General features: G+C 42.6%; 1 protein-coding gene and 1 pseudogene across 3 annotated transcripts in view; both read right to left on the minus strand.

Annotated features, from left to right (window-relative positions):
- Kdm2a (lysine demethylase 2A) overlaps positions 1-19,106 on the minus strand; it is a 109,249-nt gene extending 90,143 nt beyond the window's left edge. Inside the window, exons 1-2 of one of the 3 annotated variants that reach the window (XM_026396687.2) lie at positions 18,835-19,106; positions 17,611-17,714 (exon numbers count right to left, since the gene is read on the minus strand). In XM_026396687.2, coding sequence (XP_026252472.1) covers positions 17,611-17,652 — 42 coding nt within the window. In that variant the 5' untranslated portion in view covers positions 17,653-17,714; positions 18,835-19,106. Of the gene's footprint in view, positions 1-10,233; positions 10,313-17,610; positions 17,737-18,834 lie in introns of those variants that run through there. The other 2 variants (XM_026396686.2, XM_077797931.1) reach the window with 2 other exon arrangements.
- LOC113188408 (U6 spliceosomal RNA) lies at positions 8,272-8,372 on the minus strand (annotated as a pseudogene).
- Positions 19,107-21,350: the final 2,244 nt, after the last annotated feature.

Genomic DNA, 21,350 nt, shown 5'->3' on the forward strand with positions numbered 1-21,350 from the left:
TCCTTGATTAGCAATCTAAGGTTCTTTCCATTGCTAGAACTGTTATTACATTATATATTATATATGACATATTTTTAGGAAATACAGACACATTTTTCTTCAACAGGCAATTTTTAAGTATTTGAAAAGACAAGACCCTTGCATCAAAGAAGTCTACACTTGCTGAGAAAAATAGGATTCATATCGAATGTAACACAAAGTGACTGGTCCCACAATGGGAATACATACAAAGGGCCTAGGGAATGTGACTACAGAGAGCTCTAAAGAACATCTGGGGACATTGGAGGATAATTAGCTTGATCAAAAAGACAGGATGGGGTTGGGGTTGTGGCTCACTGGTAGAGTGCTCACCTAAGATGCATAAGGCACTGGGTTTGACCCTTAGTACCACATAAATATAAAATACTGTGTCAACCTAAAACCAAAACATAAATATTAAAAAAAAAAAAAAAAAAAGACAGGATGGGGTGGAAGAAAGAACATTTCGCATAGGCACGTTCACAGAAAAAAAAACTCCATTGGTCCATCTACCATGGACCAAGACTATACCTATATCATGTGTGAGGAAAAAACACAGTAGCAGCCTTTAATGAAGCTACACCCTGACAGGAAAACAGACAATCAAGTAATAATCCAAGGAAATATAAAATGCCAATTCTTAAAAGAGCTAAGCACAAGAAGTATTCTATACTATGAGAACTTACAGTAGGAAGATCTGACTTAGTCAAAGAAATGTTTTTCTGAGAAAAAGACCCGAGCTAAGATGTGAAGGATGATACCTTAGCATACACAAGTCCTAACAGCCTTCTCAGAAGCAAAACACCTGCCCAAATAAAGTGTTTGTAGATTTTATTACTGCTAATTGGACATTTTTGTCTTCTTTAAATACAAAGAAGAAATCTTGGCAGGCCAGTTCTCAGCTCTGTAAGACAAAAGAACTGTCAGTTAACTTCTTCAGAATGCCTTGTACCAACTATAAATACTCATGCCCACTATCCAGAGAAGCCATTTCTCAGTATCTAGGAACCAGGAGAACCAAACCATGAAAGTAGCCTGGTGAACACAGTATAAGAGCAAAGGTAACTAGAGATCTCAAGGGACATAAATAGTCTGGTCCTCCTTTCTCTTAACAACCAGGCAAATGGAGCAATTCTCATTCCTTGGCACTCCTCTTTGACCCTGTTCTGACTTAGTCCCTTAATATTACTATCAGCACTTTACCATAGAATTAATTTTATTACATTTACTTTGACTAAATTACTTTTATTACATTTACTTTATCTTCCTGAAACCATGCATTTTCAACCAAACAATGTGAGAGTCTCAATGATATAAATAGCACCATGCTATGTACCACTAGAAAAGAAATACTCATGGTAAAAAAGAGTCATGCCCTGTCCTCAAGGAGCAAGTTATCCAGATATAATTAAACTTCCTATCATGTATCCTGTTGGCTATCATGAGAGGTATAAAAAATATCTTGAGGATTCAGGAAAGAAGTTCCCTTCCATACTCAGTATTTCAAATGAGCTTTATAGGAAGAGCACTGGTGTAAGAACCAGGAAACAGAAATTACATGTAAGTGGAAGAAAACAAGCAGTTAGCTTGGTTTGGCTGAAATGTACACAGGTTAAAAGTAGAAAATAAGACTGTGACAGTCAACTGGGCCTGAATACCACACTAAGGAATTTGTGTCTACAATGCCAAAACGATTAAGTCAACCAAATAAGATTTATTTTCACTATTCCACAGATGAAAAAATAAAGTTTATCAAGGTTAAGTAATTTGCCCAATATCATAGTATTTATAAACTGAAATTCAAAGCCCAGTCTCATAAATTTAAGTCCAGGATCTATCCCACAGCACCAGTGACTACACAGTGAGAAAGTCAAAAGACAACATCAGGACCTTGAAAGCACAACTTAAGAAATAGTGGGCTGGGGGCTGGGGATGTGGCTCAAGTGGTAGCACGCTCGCCTAGCATGCGCACGGCGCTGGGTTTGATCCTCAGCACCACATACAGATAAAATGAAGATGCTGCGTCTGCCGAAAACTGAAAAATAAATATTAAAAAAATTCCTTCTCTCTCTAAAAAAGAAATAGTGGGCTGGCCACAGTGACACACTCCTGTAATCTCCACAGCTCAGGAGGCTGAGGCAGGAGGAAAACGAGTTCAAAGTCAGACTCAGCCAACAGCAAAGTGCTAGGCAACTCAATGAGACTCTGTCTTTAAATAAAATACAAAATAGGGCTGGGGATGTGGCTCAGTGGTCGACTGCACCTGAGCTCAATCCCCAGTACCCCCTCCACCAAAAAAAAAAAAAAATAGTGGGGGGCTGAGGTTGTGTTTCAGCAGTAGCGCGCTTGCCTGGCATGTGTGAGGCACCGGGTTCAATTCTCAATGCCACGTATAAATAAATAAAGGTTTATCAACAACTAAAAGAAAAAATTTAAGAAAGAAAAGAAATAGTGGGGCGAAAAAAAAAGCCTCCCCCCAAATAATAATAATATCCTAAGAAATAGGCTACTGCAATGGCTCAGACTTAATATCAGAACTAGGAGTTGCAGCCAGGCACGATGTACTCACCTGGAATCCAGACTCAAAAGACTAAGGCAGGAGGATTGCAAATTCAAGATCAGCCTCAGCAACTTAGCGAGACCTTGTCTCAAAATAAAAAATAAAAGGGTGAGCTGGGGTTGTGGCTCAGCAGTAGAGCACTTGCCTAGCATGTGTGAGGCACTGGGTTCGATCCTCAGCACCACATAAAAATAAACAAACAAAATAAAGGTATAAAAATTTTAAAAATAAAAATAAAAGGGTTGGGGGTGTGGCTCAGTGGTAAAGTGCCTCTAGGTTCAATCCCCAGTACCCCCCACCCCCCAAAAAAACACCTATGAGCTGCAGTGAGAACTGTAAGATGAATATTAGAAATCAGCAAATCTTGGGCTGGGGCTGGGGCTGGGGCTGGGGCTCAGTGGTAGCCTAGCACATGCGAGGCCCTGGGTTCGATCCTCAGTACCACATAAAAATAAATAAATAAAATGAAGATATTGTGTCCAACTACAACTAAAAAATATTTTTTAAAAAAAGAAATCAGCAAATCTTTTTTATTTTAGTTGTAGATGGACATAATACCTTTACTTTATTTATTTTATGTGATACTGAGGATAGAACCCAGTGCCTCACATGTGCTCTACCACTGAGCTACAAATCCAGCCCCTAGAAATCAGATCTTAGCAATGAATTAAACATGAAGTGATACAGAGGAAGAGGTATACCTGGATAATGCTATAAACAAAAAATTCAGCGGTCACTTCCAACTTAAAACAAAAAATAAAAATCCAAAAGAGCCTTTCTGGATCTTATACTAACTTTCAGGTATAACTTGCTCCCCTTCTCCCTTCACAAGTCAAACTTCTTTGAACTTTTCTTCACTCTACTTAGTCTCACATATATTTTGAAGGTTTTCTGCCCCAAAATATGCCACTGACATGAATATCAGAAATGTTATAGACTACTGAGTATATTAATTAGTGAATGTGAATTGATTAAATAGTGAATGACTATAAGCAATGTGCCCATAATGTGAACTGCAGAACTTAAGACTATAGAACTTAGACTTAAGTTAGTGATGTAAGAGTCTACACCCTAGGTGTACACCCCAGGCCTCACCCAGTTATCAGCTGCAAGCATAACCAAGCTACGACTTAAAACCCAGATTTTGGGGGATCAGCAGAACTAACAGAACCCAGACAGAGAGACCTAGAACTCCATCATTGTTGTCCCCCCTGCACCAGACTCCTCCAGCCTGGATTGAGTTCCAGCAACCCGGACTTAAGACACTTCACAGGTGAGCACCTGGGACCCTTGGGTGTAGACTGATTTAGGACTTAGAATTAGGATGTGCCTTAGATATTAGATTAAGTGTGATGAGCATTTATAAAATAGATTTGACTGACTCTAATTGTGCCTCAGACTAAGTCTGTAGAAATCGTCATGGCATTACACTTCAGTTCAAAGTCACCAATAACCTCTATGTTGCCAAATCCAATGGCAGTCCTCAGTATCTTCGGCCTCTAGGCAGTGTCAATCTCAAAGACCACTCCCTCCTCTTTGAAACACTAGGCAAGGGACTGGGGACATATATAGCTCAGTGGATGAGAGCTTGTTTAGCATACCTGAGGTTGGGGTTCAATCCCTAGCACTGAAAAACAACAAAAAATAAAACCATTACAACAATTAAAAAAATTAAAAAAAAAAAAAAAAAACCACTAACAATATCAAGGGGTAGTTAAAAGTATAAACTGGGGCTGGGGATGTGGCTCAAGCGGTAGCGCGCTCGCCTGGCATGCGTGCGGCCTGGGTTCGATCCTCAGCACCACATACAAACAAAAAAGATGTTGTGTCTGCCGAAAACTAATAAATATTAAAATTCTCTCTCTCTCTCTCTCTCTCTTTAAAAAAAAAAAAAAGAAAAAGAAATAAATAAAAGTATAAACTGGAGCCAGGCAGCCTAGGTCCAAAAACCAACTTCTCTGGTTATTACCTGGTGATCCTAAGCAAGTTATATAGTGTCCTCTTGTATCATTTTCCTGTCTATAAAATAAGGACAATAAAAGCACCTATTTCATAGGCTATAAACATTAAATGAGTAAAAATATACAAATGCTTAGAACAGTACCTGAACAGTCCCATGGCTTTCAGGATATCTCTCCCCTGATTCTCTTCCTACTTCTCTGGACATTCCCTCTCTCTCGCTTCCTGTCTACCCTTCTTCCATTACCATACATACGTTAAGGGAATTCAAACACCTGCCAATAAGCCCCTCCTGAGGCCCCCAGAATCACATCCAATTACCCAGCCAACAACTCTATTGCGATGTTTCTCAAGCACTTCACATTCAACCTATCCAAACTTCCTCAAAACTGAACTTTAAGGCTGGGTTTGTGGCTCAGTGGTAGAGCACTTGCTTAGTAAGTGTGAGGCACTGGGTTCGATCCTCAGCACCATATAAAAATAAACAAATAAATGCATTCTGTCCATCTACAACTACAAAAAAAAAAAAAAAAAAAAAAACTGAACTTTTAAATCCTCCACTCAATGCCCCAAACCACTCTCCCTTCAGTGTGAGACCTATTTCAAATAATGGGATTGTGGGACAAGTCACCCATGAGGAAAACTTGGGAATCACAATTTCATGTTGTACCTCCTTCCATTTATCCTCTATACATCTAATAAACCAAAGTCCTGTAATTCTGTTTTGTAAATATTTCTCAAACTATCTCTTCTCTAATTCTGTCAGCTCCCTCAAGCATACTACATCACATCTTTCCTGAACCACTGCAGCGGCCTCCTAACTGGTCTCCTCAAATCATTCTCACACTATTCCTGATCTTTTCTCTATAATTCATCCATTGATATTAGTACACATAATACACCTTGGCTGACTTTTTGCCTTCTTACTGCCTTCAAGATAATGCCCTATTTGACTTGACCCCTGAGTACCTTGTCAAGATTCCAACTCGGACTAGAAGTATAGCTCAGTACTACAATGCTTGTCTAGCATGTGGCAAGGCCCTGGTTAAATCTTCAGTAAAGGGCAGGGAGAGGTTCTCTCTGCTACTCACATCACTACAGTTACACTAGCCTTTTGGGTCTTCAGTTGCTAGTTAGGGTCTCTCAAACATCTGAAATTCTTTCCAACCCTAGGGGTTTTGCATATGCTAATCATTTCTCTTCTTTGCCTGGTTACCTCTTACTCACCTCCCTTTTCACATCTCAGCTTTAAAGGCTTTCTTAGTAAAAATGTTCTCTGATGTTTCAACCCACTCCTGAAGTCTAGATTAGGCAATCCTATTATACACTCACACTGCATCCTGTATTTACCTTTGAAGCCCTTTGCTCAACCATAATTAACATTACTAGCATAAGTGTTTGTTTAAAGTCTGATTTTCCCACCAGAATAGAAGTCCATGACAAAGGGACCATGCCTGTCTTGCTCATTACTCTATCCCAAGACCTTTATATAGTGTCTGATACATAATTAAATACTTAGTAAAATTTTCTCATCTCTACCTTAGGGCTTTGTATTAGCTAATCCCTCTATCTAGAGCTTCTAAATACAGACCTGGTCCCTTGAACCTTTGAACATCACAAGATTAGTTGCTCACCATTCAGGTCACAGTATAAAACAGCCATCCTATTAGGGAGGCTTTCACTGATCAATCATCTCAAGGAGTAATTCCCATCCTACAAGTATCTCACCGTGCTCTTTTCCTTCAAAATAATCAGCACTATCTGAAACTCTAGTTTTTGGATTCTAAAAAAGACCCAAGTAAAGTGTCGGGCACAGTATAACAACTCAACAAACATTTAAGTGAATAAATCTCCTAAATGAATAAAGATGATGTTGGAAACACCCTAAATTCATCATCAAAACATTTATAAACTGTTCCCCAAAAAGGTTGAAGTAGTATAAAATAGCTTAGTACTTCTGAACTAAGACTATATATATATAAACTTTGAATCCTGTCCCTTCCTAGCTGGATAATCTGAAGCAAGTTATTTAACTATCTTATGCTTCTATTTCCAAATATGAAAAAATGGGTATCATAGAATTTCAAGGATTATTGAGAAATAAATTAGTAAAAATGGTCAAGCATCTGGGCTGGGGATGTGGCTCAAGCAGTAACGCGCTCGCCTGGCATGCGCGGGGCGCTGGGTTCAATCCTCAGCACCACATAAAGATGTTGTGTCTGCCAAAAACCGAAAAATAAATATTAAAAAATTCTCTCTCCCCCCTCCTTCTCTCTCTCTCCCTCTCTAAAAAAAAAAAAAAATGGTCAAGCATCATCTAACAATGGGGATATATATTCTGAAAAATGTGTCCTTGTGTGTTAATGTTGTTCTGCAAATATCACAGAGTGAACTTAAACTTATAGATGTCATAACCTATTATACACCTAGTCTATGTAGTATATGCCATAAGTATATGCAGTCTATCTGAAATGCCATCATGTGGCACAAGGCTATAGTTATTCTATACTGTTTGGAAATAATGACAAGAAACATATATATGTTCAACACATTTTTTTTAATATTTATTTTTTAGGTGTAGCTGGATACAACACAATGCCTTTATTTTTATGTGGTGCTGAGGATCGAACCTGGGTACCACCTGTGCTAGGCGAGCGCTCTACTGCTAGGCCACAATCCCAGCCCCTCAACACATTTTTTTTTCAAGTGTTTTTGAACTATAGTTCACTGAATACAAGTTGACAGATGTGGAACCCACAGATGCAAAGGGCCAACTGCACATTCAGTTAATGTGTGTTATTACACAGACTGGGTTTTTTTACTCTAGTTTCACATTTACATTTGATTTTTCCTTTATGTTGTCTCTGCTCCCAGCACAAAGGGCCACCAAGTACAGTCACACAGGCTGTGCAATGAAGAACTACAAAGGCAATTTTCATATAAGGGTATGTGAATAACCTGGTGCAATGGCACACACCTGTAATTCCAGCAACTCCAGGGGTTGAGGCAGGATATTCAAAAGTTCAAAGACAGCCCCAGCAACTTAGTGAGGCCTTAAGCAACTTAGTGAGACTCTATCTAAAAATAAAATATAAAAAGCATTGGGGATTGCTCAGTGATTAAGCACTCCTAGGTTCAATCCCCGGTACCAAAAACAAAAGAATATCAGAAAGCTATTTCTCGGGGCTGGGGATGTGGCTCAAGCGGTAGCGCGCTCGCCTGGCATGCGTGCGGCCCGGGTTCGATCCTCAGCACCACATACCAACAAAGATGTTGTGTCTGCCGAGAACTAAAAAAAATAAATAAATATTTAAAAAAAAAAAAAAAGAAAGCTATTTCTCACTCTTTTTTTTTTTTTTTTTTGGGGGGGGGGTACCAGGTATTGAACCCAGGGGTGCTTAACCAATGAGCCACAACCCCAGCCCTTTTTTATATTTTATTTAGAGACAAGGGGGAGAGGTGGCTGGGGTTGTGGCTCAGCAGTAGAGCGCTCACCTAGCATGTGCAAGGTGCTAGACTCGATCCTAAGCACCACATAAAAAATAAATAAACAAATAAAATAAAGGTATTGTGACCAACTATTACTAAAAAAATATTTTTTTTAAAAAGTGACTCACTGAGTTGCTAAGTGCTAATCTGCTGAAGCTGGCCTTGAACTCCCCATCCTCCTGCCTCAACCTCCTGAGTTGCTGGAATTACAGGCATGTGCCACCGTGCCCAGCTCTCTTTTTTTTCAAAATATGGAACACTTCATGAATTCTCATGTCATCATTGTGCAGAACCATGTTAATCTCTATATTGGTCCAGTTTTTGTATCTGTGCTGCTGAAGAGTGCATAAAAAGACATCTCTTGCTATAACTCACTTATCTCATGACACTGAATCCTTTCTTTGGTTATCAAAACTAGTTGATCTCAGGTAGAATTAAAAGGAGTAATAAGGAAATCTGCAATTGGGTTGAAGATTGCTAAGACCAAGTAGTTTGTTTTGTGAAAATTCAACAAAAAAAATGCTTCATGTTTACTTTTGGGCAAAGTCCTATGAAACAATCTTGAGACTGTTATAGCTTAGACACATAACTCTAACCAAAGAGCAGACAATTAGTATACAAATACAAATATAACCTATCTAATAACAAACCCTTTTTATCAGGGTTTGTCAACTTCGCACTACTGACATTATGGACCAGTTAATTCTTTGTTGTGGGGGCCTGATCTGTGCATTATAGGATGTTTTAGCAGCATCCCTAGCCTCTTCCCACAAAACACCAGTAGAACACATTCTCTCAGTCTGACACTCAGAAATGTGTCCAGATACTATCAACTGTTCCCTGGGGAACAAAGTCAAGCCCATTTGAGAACCCACTGCTTTAAATAAATCTGTCAACATCTCCAATTATCTAAAACATTCATCTGAATTCTCTCCCTTTCCATTCAAAGATTCCTACCTCTTGTGTTCCTGGTAAACCAGGCTTAACCCCAGAGTTGACCTTGTCTTTGCCTCCAAAATCAATAGTCTTGTTCAAAACCAATTGTAATAAGGTTGATGCTAGAACTCAGGGCTCACAATCCCCAATTAAGCTCTTTTCTATCATAATATACTGCTATCTAGCAGTCATCAAGTTCTATCATTCCTTCAGTACCAATGTGTTTTCGTTCTAACTTTTCCTTTCCATTTCTACTAATATATATCTAGGGCATTAATACTCAACTTTTTGTATGCATCAGTATCATGTGCTTGTTAAAACAGATTGCTGGGCCCAATACAAGTTTCTGATTCAGTAAGTTTGAGCTGGAGCCCAAGAATGTGTACTTCTAACATGTTCCAGACACCTAGATAACAGTGATGCTACTGCTGAGGAGAATCACACTTTGAAAACCACTACCTTAAGAGTTCAAATACTAGCAGGTGTGATGGCACACATCTGTAATCCCAGCAACTCAAGAGGCTAAGGCAGGAGGATCCCAAGTTTAAGATCCAGCTCAACAATTTAGTGAGGATCTAAGCAACTTAGCAAGATCCTGTCTCAAAATAAAAAATAAAAAGGGCTGGGGATGTGACTAAGTGGTAAAGTGCCCCTGGATTCAATCCCCAGTACCCAAAAAAAAAAAAAAAAAAAAGAGGTCAAGTACCTGTCACCTCAAAAGGTAAACCTATGCCAGGCACCATGGCACATGCCTGTAATCCCAGCAGCTCAGGAGGCTGAGAAGGAGGATCAGGGGTTCAAAGTCAGCCTCAGCAAAAGTGAGGTGCTAAGCAACTCAGTGAGACCCTGACTCTAAATAAAATACAAAATAGGGCTGGGAATGTGGCTCAGTGGTCAAGTGCCCCTTAGTAATCCCTAGTACCCAAAAGAAAAAAAAAAGTAATCTATTTTCATATTATTCTAGACAAGCCCCTGACCTAAAACTGCAGGAATTACTCTTCCAAAACACTACTTTGATCAAATCTCTATTCTATTAAAACAAACCATAACTTCGAATAGCTGTCTGCTGTCCGTATCTGGCTTCCAAAGTTGCTTAAAATGTGTTCCCAGTATTATTCAGCAGAGCCTCCCAAAACAAACCACCTACTTTGGTCCTACCAGTCTATCAGATATCCACAGGACAGGCTTTAAAGGCTTCCAACTCCATAGTAATGCTTATGCTGTCTTTACCACCTGAAAGTTCGCCCTCTTCCCTCCTCCTCTCTACCTACCTGAAGGAGGCCTTCACCACTGTTTTTGCCAAAAACATTCGTTTGGTCACTATTTGCTGCCTTTTATCTTTAGGGTTTAAGTTTTTACCAAGTACTCACAGACAGAGAAAACCCCCAAGAACCTAAAATTTAAAACAGAAAACAATGATATGAGTAACATGCATAAATAAAAAGCTTACATACATACAAACTGCACAACACTGCTATTTTAATAGATCAAGTACAATGAATTCAAAGTTCACAAAAAGGATGTGCAGATTTTTAAAAACATGATCAAACACTAGCTGTCAAATATTTATAGTTCTCATTTAGATGCTGAAGCAGACAGCTGTTAGGGAAGAAAATTTCAAAGTAGCCTTTAAAAAGCAGAAATACCAACTCTACAGCTTAACACAATAAAAAAGAGTATCATTTGTTTTCTGTATGAAGTATAGCACAAAAGGGATCAAATGGTATAAAAGAAATGTGTTTGGAGTCAAGGCACCTGAGTTTAAGGTCTGATCCTAACCCTTATCAACTTTGTACTCTTGGGCAAATCATGGTCCCTCCTTGAACCTCTCTTTTCATAATAAAAAAATAAATATATATTTTTTAAATTAAGATTGAAAACTACACCATAAACAAAATAATAATAAAATAAAAACTCTTTACCACACCATCTACCTTTCAGTACTGGCATATAATGTTTATTGAAGAAAATAAATATAAAGAAAAAAATTAAGTATATACTGAATTTTAACCTTTTTGATGTTTCTGAAAGCACAAAACAAATTTAAAGTATCATTCCAAAATTAAATATACAGAAAAAAATTAATGAAACCTGATTAAGGATATCCATATCCCCAAAACAAAAAATACAAAAGGACCACATCCCTCTGCAGGATATATAGTAAACATATCAACTCCCTGACTTAATGGCCAAAACCAAGACCTAAGAATAACATGAACACAACTGCTTGCAACTTCACAACTTCAAGACTTAAAGATAATTAAAAACCTTGATGTAGAAGTCTTAGGACAGGTAGAGGTAGGAGAACTTAAAATTCAGATCACACTTTTAAAGTCAACTAGACATTTCCTTATTTGTTCTAATGGCTCAAATACTATAAAGCATTCATCTGACATGTGTGCTAAACATGTTTTCATGTGTTACAGCTAGGCCTTCTGGTTTTTATCTAAACTGCAAGACTCAATATCCAGATATCTTGATCAACCCTTTTTATCAAACTCTCCTCCATTATAGTGGCCCACTCCTAGCATTTAAGAAAACTGGTAGCAAAGTATACATGAAGGATTTCAATAAAATCAACAAATACTTACTGAACACTTGCTACATACCAGGCACTATGTGAAGCACTCAGCACACAGCAGGTACAAAAATAACTCCCTAACTCTCATGGCGCTTACACTCTAGCAGAAAGCTATACACAAACATTTAAGTACAGTAGTGATTAGTATTCAACAAAATATAACAAGAGAAAGTGATAGGGCTTAAATATAGTCCTCATTATGGGTACCCAAGATACTTTTACCGGGTTAGAAAAAAGAATTAGCTCCCTCATTATCTGCATTTTGAATCACCCAAAAATGGTCCAGTTTTTCCTGCATCATCAGGAAGGAGGCTACAACAATCAGAACAGTATATTCCTTCACCAACAGACTGAAAGCTAAATCTGATGAAATAATTATAAGTAAGCAAATGCAACAATTTATACCACCTATAATTTTTTTGCTAGTTGTTAACAATATGATACTTCAGGCTAGGAAGGAAAAAATGGCTTAAAATTAGTATTCTATTTTGCCTCATACATTCCTGGTCAGAAAGACCTTACAGTGGAGCCATTCAAAGTGTGAATGTTGTAAAAGGAATTCAAAGAGACAATTTCAACGTTAACCCAGGAAAGGTGGGAATATCACCAGGACTTCAGTGTCCCCAATTCCTAGCAACAGATAAAAAGACTGAATCACATATAATATATGTTAGCAGGACTAAACATCAGATAGGATAATAACCTTCAGAAAATTTACTTAATCTCATCATCAAAATTCACAAGCAAACTGAATTCTCAAGTAAATCAACATTACCTCCTTCAGATAATACCACCAGGATTAGGTGAATCTGAGTAAAAGTTATCAAGTTGTACTTTACTCTGAAGTATGCTCACTTCTTTTTATATTGACTTGAGTGTTCATTTGTTTTTACAATTGCCTTTGGAATGGATTAGTGATTTTTTTTCCATGAAATATAACCCTGTGTACAATATGCTATATAGGTGGGGAGCAGATATCATAACCCAGTATATTATAATACATAACACAGATCATCTTTTCGAATAAAATTTTTTTCGAATAAAATTTTTTTTTAAAGAGAGAGTGAGAGGAGAGAGAGAGAGAGAATTTTAATATTTATTTTTTTAGTTCTCGGCGGACACAACATCTTTGTTGGTATGTGGTGCTGAGGATCGAACCCGGGTCGCACGCATGCCAGGAGAGCGCGCTACCGCTTGAGCCACATCCCCAGCCCTCAAATAAAATTTTTAAAAGATCCAAATTAAAGCTGAAGATCACTGCACTACATAGCAAAAAAAACTCACATGTTTATTTTAGATGCTTATTATTTTGCCTGTGGTTTTTCTAGGCAATAATAAGAATTATGCAGAGATAATGTGATTCCAAAAACCTAAAAATTCACCAACTGAATTAATATGAATTTAACAACTTCTTTTTTTGGGGGAAGGGCAGTATTAGGGCTCAAACCCAGGGGTGCTCTACCATTGAATTGCATCCCTCAGTCCTTTTGTTTTGTATTTTGAGACAGGGTGTCACTAAGTTGCTGAGGCAGAGATCTTCCTGCCTTAGCCTAATAGCTGGGACTACAGGCATGTACCACCATGCCCAGCTTAACTAACACTTTAAATTAGGGAATTGTGAGATATGATGATGAACATTCCCTGTAAGTGAATGCTTAAATATATACAGGCAGTGACCACAAACTAGCTATTTCTGATTTTTTAAAAAACGACTTGTCAAGATGAGGCAGTGTCACACACCTGTAATCCCAGTGACTCAAAGCCATCCTCAACAATTTAGCAAGACCCTAAGCTATTTTGTAAGACCTTGTCTCAAAAATAAAAAGGGCTGATGATATGACTCAATAGTAAAATGCCGGGGCTGGGGATGTGGCTCAAGCAGTAGTGCGCTCGCCTGGCATGCGTGCGGCCCGGGTTCGATCCTCAGCACCACATACCAACAAAGATGTTGTGTCTGCCGATAACTAAAAAATAAAATATTAAAATTTTCTCTCTCTCTCTCTCAAAAAAAACAAAAAATAAATAGTAAAATGCCCCTGGGTTCAACCCCTGATACTAAAAAATACATAAATAAATAAATAAGGCCTGGGAATGGAGCTGTGGTAACCCCCTGTGTTCAACCCCCAGTGCCCAAATAAGTAAATAAAAATATATATTGCATGGGAACAAACTAACTTTACCTACTAAGCTAAATTAATAAATGTGTCATTTTTGTCCCATTTTCAAACTTCACGTTCCCTGGCCAATCACTGCAAAACCAAAAAAGATTAAGTTCTATAACACAATGGGGCTCACAGTATTGCTCAGTGGTAGAGCACTTGCCTAGGAGGCACTAGGCCCTGGATTCAATTCCAGCACTGAACAAAAAAATTAAATATAGTCAACCACTATAAAAATGAGCACTACTTAAAAAAAACCAAACTTTCTTTTAACACCTTTATGTTTTTATTTATTTATATGTGGTACTGAAGATGGAAGTTAGAGCCTCACTACATTCTAGGCAAGCACTCTACCACTGAGCTATAACCCCTGACCAAAAATGAGCATGACTTATTGAGAACAAAGAAAAACAAAAAAAATGTTTTATAGTAAGTTAATTTAATAGATGTTCTCTACCCTGTCTATACATTAATCTTAAAACTTAAGATAGGCTCTAACTTAAATCAATACAGAATTCTAGCTGGAATGTGATGGAATACAACTGCAATCCCAGTAACTCTGGAGGCTGAGGCAGGAGAATGACCAGGACTAAGGATGTGGCTCAATGGTAGGGCACTCACCTGTCATGTGTAAGCCCTGGGTTCAATTCCTAGCACCACAAAAAAGAAAAAAGTTTGGAGCTAGGTGTGGTGGCATACACCTGTAATCCCAATGTTTAGGAAACTGAGGGATGAAGATTGAAAGTTCAAAGCCAGCCTCAGCAATTTAGCAAGACCCTGTCTCAATATAAAACAAAAAGGGCTGGGAATGTGGCTCAGTGGTTAAGTGTCCCTGGGTTCAATCCCTAGTACCAAAAAAAAGTTTGGTCAGCAGACTGTTTCTCAAATAAATTCCCAACATGCTTTCCATATCAAAAGAAGTTATGTGGGGCTGGGGTTGTGGCTCAGTGGCAGAATGCTTGCCTAGCCATGTGTGAGGCACTGGGTTCAATTCTCAGCACTGCACATAAATAAAAAAAAGTCCATTGACAACTAAAAGAATATTTAAAAAAAAGAAAAGAAAAGAAAAAGAAGTAGTAGTTATGTTATAGGAGGGCTGGGATATAGTTCAATGGCAAAATACTAGCCTAGAATGCACAAGGCCCTGGATTCAATCCAGGTTTCACCAAAATAAAAAAAGTCATACTTCAGTTATAATTTTGTCATGTAATCATAAGAAAACAAATATCAGTCACCCTAATATTCAAAACCATTATTCAAAATTCTAAGAAAGATCCCCACCATCAAATACATGAAACACTCTTAATACCGCTACAACAGCACATTAACCAGCCCAGCACAATGACACAGCCTATAATCCCAGCTACTGGGGAAGCAGGAGGATCACAGGTTCAAGGACAGTCTCAATTTAGCCAGACCTATTTCAAAATAAAAAAATGGAAAGGGCTGGGGGGTGGGGGTCAGTGGTAAAACTCCCCCTGTGTTCAATCCCCAGTAACAAAACAATAACAACAAATGTTTCAAAATAAAATAAACAGGTTAGGGATGTATAGCATTGGAGCACCCCAAATTCAATCCCTAGCCCCATACACATACACACACACACACACACACACACACACACAGAGAGAAGAAGCACGGTAACCAAAAGAAACAATAAGGCTGGGTATGGTGAAGCATGCCAGTAATCCCAGCAACTAGAGAGGCTGAGGCAGGAGGACTACAAGTTCAGGACCAGCCTCAGCAATTTAGCAAGGCACTAAGCAATTTAGGGAGATGCTGTCACAAAATAAAAAAAATAAAATAAAAAGGTGGGGATGTAATGTAACTCATGGGTAAAGTGCCTCTGGATTCAATCACCAGCACCAAAAAAAGAAAAGAAAAACAAAAGAGGCTGAGTGCACACCTGAAATCCCAGTGGCTTGGGAGGCTGAGGCAGGAGGATTTGAGCTCAAAGTCAGCCTCAGCAACTTAGTGAGGCCCTAAGCAACTCAGTGAGACTCTGTCTCTAAATAAAATACAAAAAAGGGGTGGGGATGTGGCTCAGTGGTTAAGCACCCCTGGGTTCACTCCCCCATACAAAAACAGAAAGAAAGAGAGAGAAAAAGATAAAAGTTAATGTGTGCCAGGCATAGTGGGACACTGTAATCCCCAGCAGCTCAGGAGGCTGAGGCAGGAGGATGGGGAGTTCAAAGCCAGCCTCAGCAAAAGTGAGGCACTAACCAACTCAGTGAGACCCCGTCTTTAAATAAAATATAAAAAAAGATCTGGGGATGTGGCTCAGTAGTCCCGTGCCCCTGAGTCCAATCCTCAATACCCACCCTTTCACTCCCCAAAAAAGTTAATGTGTGCAACAGGTAGTAATCAGTTACATTTAACAGGAAAAAAAGTCATGAGAGTATTTAGATTTCTTTACCACTATACCTCTCATCCTTGCTTAAAAATATGAAAAGTTTTGCTTAGTGAAAGACTCTTCCTTCAAAAACTACACACCATGGGGGCTGGGGATATGGCTCAAGCGGTAGAGCACTCGCCTGTCATGCGCACGGCCCTGGGTTCGATTCTCAGCACCACATACAAATAAAGATTTTGTGTGGGGGGGGGGGACTATAAAATAAATATTAAAAAATTCTCTCTCTCTTTAAAAAAAAAAAACTACACCCCAAGATCACTTAGATCCTTAACAGTTATACAATTCTATAAGCCTGACATGATAAACAAATTCCATATAGCAGTGACTATCTGATAAAAGAATTTTGCAGAATCCTCTTTTTATTTTCCCATAGATAAATTCTAAACATAAAACTGCACTACTGATACACTTTATTTGAAAAAGTTAGACATGAAGAATTAAAATCTGAACACATGAACTGGAAACAGGCACAAATCTTTGAAATAAGATTCACCAGAACACATGCTTGCTGGACACACATTCTAATATAGCCCAAACCCTTTCACTAATAACATTGAAAAAAAAAAGAAAAATGAAGTCTTTTCTCAAAAAGACTGAGGAGCATCAGAAAATGGATTAGAGAACTATTCCTTTTTCCTCCAAAATGAGTGTAAAACACAGAGCCAAATAAAACCACCATAAATTCCTTTAGTATTCTCCTAGGCCTTTCAGTTCAGCAAATTTCACTACTACATACCATTCTTTGGCTTTCCTTACCTCCCACTCCACAAAAACAAATTCAATTTTTTGAAATGATTATTTGGTGAGAATATTAATAAAACTCTCTTTGACCAAAGAGAAAATCAAATGCTTGAATTCCAACAGAGAAATCATAAGAAAGCAAGGCCTACAGGAAAAGTATTCCTACTCACAAATTAATCCCTCCAGGTCATGACCACAAAGTTTTAACAAGATACATCTCATACATTCTTCCCAAAATACAAAATATAGAACTTTATCAACATTCAGTATTATACCTGCCTTCAATCAATCCCCTTGACAACCCCCAAACCTACCAACATGTTAAATTATTAAAATAATAGTTTTACTCTCCAGTTCAAAAAGGATAAATCCTGATACCACATAATCCTAAAAAATTATACAGAATTATCCTACCTCAATTTTGTCCCTAAAAATATACATTCTAATGTAACTTATTCAGTTGATTATAATATCATATTGCAAAATTAGGAATCCTGTCTCACTGTAATCCACAAAATCCTTTGATTTGCAATGGTTTCTATATAAGTTAAGGCTATAATGCCATTTCCAAACAGAATGAATATTAAGGCCTTAACCATCCGGACAAATCCCAAATGGGACATTAATATACCACCACCCCCTATCCTCTGGTGCACAGAAAAGCCACCTGAAAAGTTAAATAAAATTACGTTCACAAATGGAAACAAAATAGTTATTCTACTTCAAAACTGGGGTGGAGGCAGAAAATACTAACCAATCTCTGGCTGTAACGAATCCTTTCTTCTTCGGGTTCCATCTCTCACTCTTCTGTCGAAATTACTGTAAAGAAACCACTCCAGGGCTGCCTTCCTCTTCCTCCTTAAGGAACCAGATTGCAACACTGAAGAATAATGATATGGGCAGAGATGAGAACTCATTCTTGAACTTTTTTTTAAAAAATGAGTGTTAAATTAAAGTCTCTGTAGAAATGAGGTTCCCCTTCATAAGTCTAGGATCTTTCTGCTCTTGGGCAAGTGATTCTATGTCATGTTCAACATTAATCACCACATTACAACTGTCCGAGGCCTAGGCAAAAGGAGATGTTGGTTTCAGTTCGGTGTGGACAGGCCATACCACTTATTTCTACCCAAGGGATTGTAATTACCAAAGCTCCCCTTGAATTCAGCATTAGCCAAAGAAAGAAAAAGAAAAAGCAAGCAAACAAGTCCAGGACTTTTATCTCTAGAGAGCTGACCAGGTGAAGCACGCACTGAACTAATCCAGATCCTAACCAAATTAGTTCTCACACCAGTAATTAGAAACTAAGAAAAGAAGGGCAGACTATCTATACAAAAAGAGGACAAGAAATCAGGATTTAAAGAAAGACTCCAAACAATTCCCAATACCCCTCCCATAAGACCCTACACAATCGTCTCCTTCCTTTCCCAGACCTACTCTCCACCCCCAAGCCAAGATGTGTACAACTCTGAAACAAATTTGAGAGTTGCAAATCCGAGACAAAAATACCGCCTTCTTTTTGGACATAGTAATAAGATTCGACTTATAAATAAGAATAAACTAGGTCCTCTCCAAAAATTAAATAAAGACCGATTGGCGCGTCAGTCAATCCATTAACACCAAGCAAGGGTTTTCATTTTTTAAACACTCTCATGGATAATGGCTTCCACTGGGAATGCAGATTTCTCTCTTTTGTAACTACACTACCGCCACGTTAACAGCAGCATCCTTCAGTACTGCTAGGAGACCGGAGGACCCGATGACATAGTTTGCGAGAGCAGATCGTGGCACTGCCCGCAGTCGGGAGGGGCAAGGTGTCTGCACCCCCCGGGCGGGACGGGGAAGCCGGCACGTCTCGCCGGGCTCCCCCGGGGGAAGGCGTTTCGACCGTTCACCCACCGGGAAAAGAGGCAGAAACTTTAAGTCTTTAGGACAACACAGAGAACCAAACTTCCCAAGGCGGGGGGAGGGGGATTCTCACCGGGATTTCGCTCTTGAGTTCTTGTCCAAGTGAGAAGTAAAAAAAGAGTCCAAAGACAGAGGAAAAATTAAATCCCACACGTCGTCTCCGGTGTTTCCGCGGGTCAACCCAGTATCCAGAGAGGGTCAGAGCGACCCGGAAAGGAGAGGAAACAGTTGCCGAGTCGACCTCCTCTTCTGGCTTGGAAACCGGGAGTCGCAGGCGCCGGGAGCCGGGCACGACCCCCGGGCTCCGAGCCCGCGCCCCCGCTCCCCGGCCGGCGGTCAGCTGCCCCGGCCCGCGCCCCGGGCCGGCCCTGCCGCGGGGAGCGCCCTCCCCGCCGTGCCCTCGCCCGCAGCCGCCGGCCGCCTCCGGGCCCGGGAGCGGCGGCCGATCAGCTGAGACCGGCCGGGCCGAGGCTCCGCGCGCCGCCCGGCCCCCCGGAACGCGGGCCCCGGGCCCGGGGGGCGGCGAGGGCGGGAGCGGCGCGGCGCGCCGGGCTGGGGGCCGGGCTGCCCTCGCGTCTCCCGCTCTGCCGGGTCTGCGCTGCGGGACGAGTCCCCGGTTACTCCCCGGTCACAGAGGAGGGACTCCGGGGGATGGGCCCCCTGGCGTTGCCCCTCCTCCCGGAGCGGCCCCTGCCCAGGAGAGACAGAGCGGCGACAGGCCCAGCCGCAGGGAAGGTGCTCTGCGAGCCGCAGCCGCCGCCGCCGCCGCCGCCGCTGCCGGGGAGGGGTGTTGTTTCCCTCACACAGGAGGAGCCGCTGAAGCAGCCGCCGCCATTTTGAACCCGTCAGACTCTCACATACACACAGCTCCTCGAGGCGCACTGCGCAGGCGCCTCCTCCCCACCCCTCCTCCCGCTCACCTCTCCACCCCCACCGCCTTAAGCCTCCCTGCGCTTCTTACCGCTCTCCCAGGCGCACGTGAGCGCGCACGCGTCACTCCCCTCTAACGCGGACACGCCGCCGGCGCGCGCACGCGCGGATGCGTCGGCCTCGAATCGCCCGCGCCCCGCGACGCCGACGCGGCTCCCCGCCCCCCTTCGCGTCAGCCCACCCGCCCTCCCGCCGGCCGCCCGCCCCCGCTCCCCGCCGGCCTTCTTCCAGGGCTCGGGCCGGGCCGGCTGCTGGCGCCTGCGCGCAGGGCGCGATCCTCCTCCGCGCGCACCCTCCCCCACACACCCTCGCCCGTACACACACTTCGCCTCTGTGACCCCGCCCCTCGCCGGCCAGCTGCGCCGGCCGCCCTCCCCCACCTCTCCTGGGAGGGTGGTGACCCCCGACCCCCCGCCAAGCACAGCACCCCCAGAGCAGTGGGGAGCAGCTCCCCTTCCCCCTTCGACCGCCCTCTGCCCTAGGCGGCCCGTCACATCCCAACATCCTGAGGGCCGGGCGAACTGGGCTAGGCAGCCGTTGCCCGCCTCGAAGCGGGGTTCCCCGGGGTCAGGCCGCCGGGCCCAGTCGGCCCGACCCCGGTGTCCCGCTCGGGCCTGCCCAGGGAGAGGGTGCGCAGGGAGCCGGGGCATTCCCGTCGGCCGCCCTCCCCTCGCGCGCCGGCCGGTGGGCCAAGGCCAGCCTGCCCGCCATCCCCAGGCAGGCCTCGGCGCCCCCGCCACTGGGCCCGTCGCCCTTGGCTCGGGGGGCTCCTCGGCGCAGCGGCCCGGCCCACCTCACCCACTCCTCGCCGCTCCGAAGGGGCAGAAAACGGGAGTAGCATGTCTGTCCTGGGTTCGGCTCCCCCGGGGGAGCTCCGGGCGCTTGACAAGGGCGTCCGCAGGTGCCCGGCGCGGGAGCGGTCTCCGCGACGGCCCGGGGGCGGCAGCGGCCGGCGCGCCCACCCCGGGCCGCTGGCGCCCGGGGACGTGGCCCAGGAAGCCCCCGCTCCCCGGCCACGCTCAGGTTTCCGTGGCGCCGGTGCCCCCGGCGGCCCGGGTGGGGCGTGACCCCGCCCCCGGCGAGCCGGGGCACCCCCCACGGAGAGGTGCGCGAGCCGCTCCCGGCCCCGAGGCCGACCCTGCAGCCCCGGGCCGCGCCGGGGACAAGAGGCCCAGCCGGGAAGATGTCTCCTCTCGGTGCGCGCAGCTTCGCGCGAGGGTCAGCGGCGGGGCAGCGGCGGCCCGAGTTGCGCCGGCCCTGCCCCCGGACCGGCTCCTGAGGTTCGACAGCCGCCCGACGGGCAGGCAAGGTCTGGACGTCGACGGAGCCTGGCTGGAGATATCTGAGCAATGCCATGCGATCAGCCCAGCCGCGATCAGGGCCGTTCCCCAGCCAATCTCGTGCTTTGGGGCCCGTTTAAATTATAAATCCCATAAAGAATGGTGGCTTGGGCGTTACATATCCAAGTGCTTGAGGTCGGCGCTTTTAACTTCACTATGCCCATGCTGAGTGGTGTCACACATCTTTTTCTTCCTGCGTTGGTTTCCAACTCTTGAAGCTTTTGAAGAAATGGAGGAGAGAGGAAGGACATGGTGAATCATATAAGCGCGTAAACAGCCTTCAGCTCTCCGAAGACGTTAGCGAAAGACAATTGATACA

Source organism: Urocitellus parryii, chromosome 4 (genome assembly GCF_045843805.1).
Source record: "Urocitellus parryii isolate mUroPar1 chromosome 4, mUroPar1.hap1, whole genome shotgun sequence".
Lineage (NCBI taxonomy): Eukaryota > Metazoa > Chordata > Mammalia > Rodentia > Sciuridae > Urocitellus > Urocitellus parryii.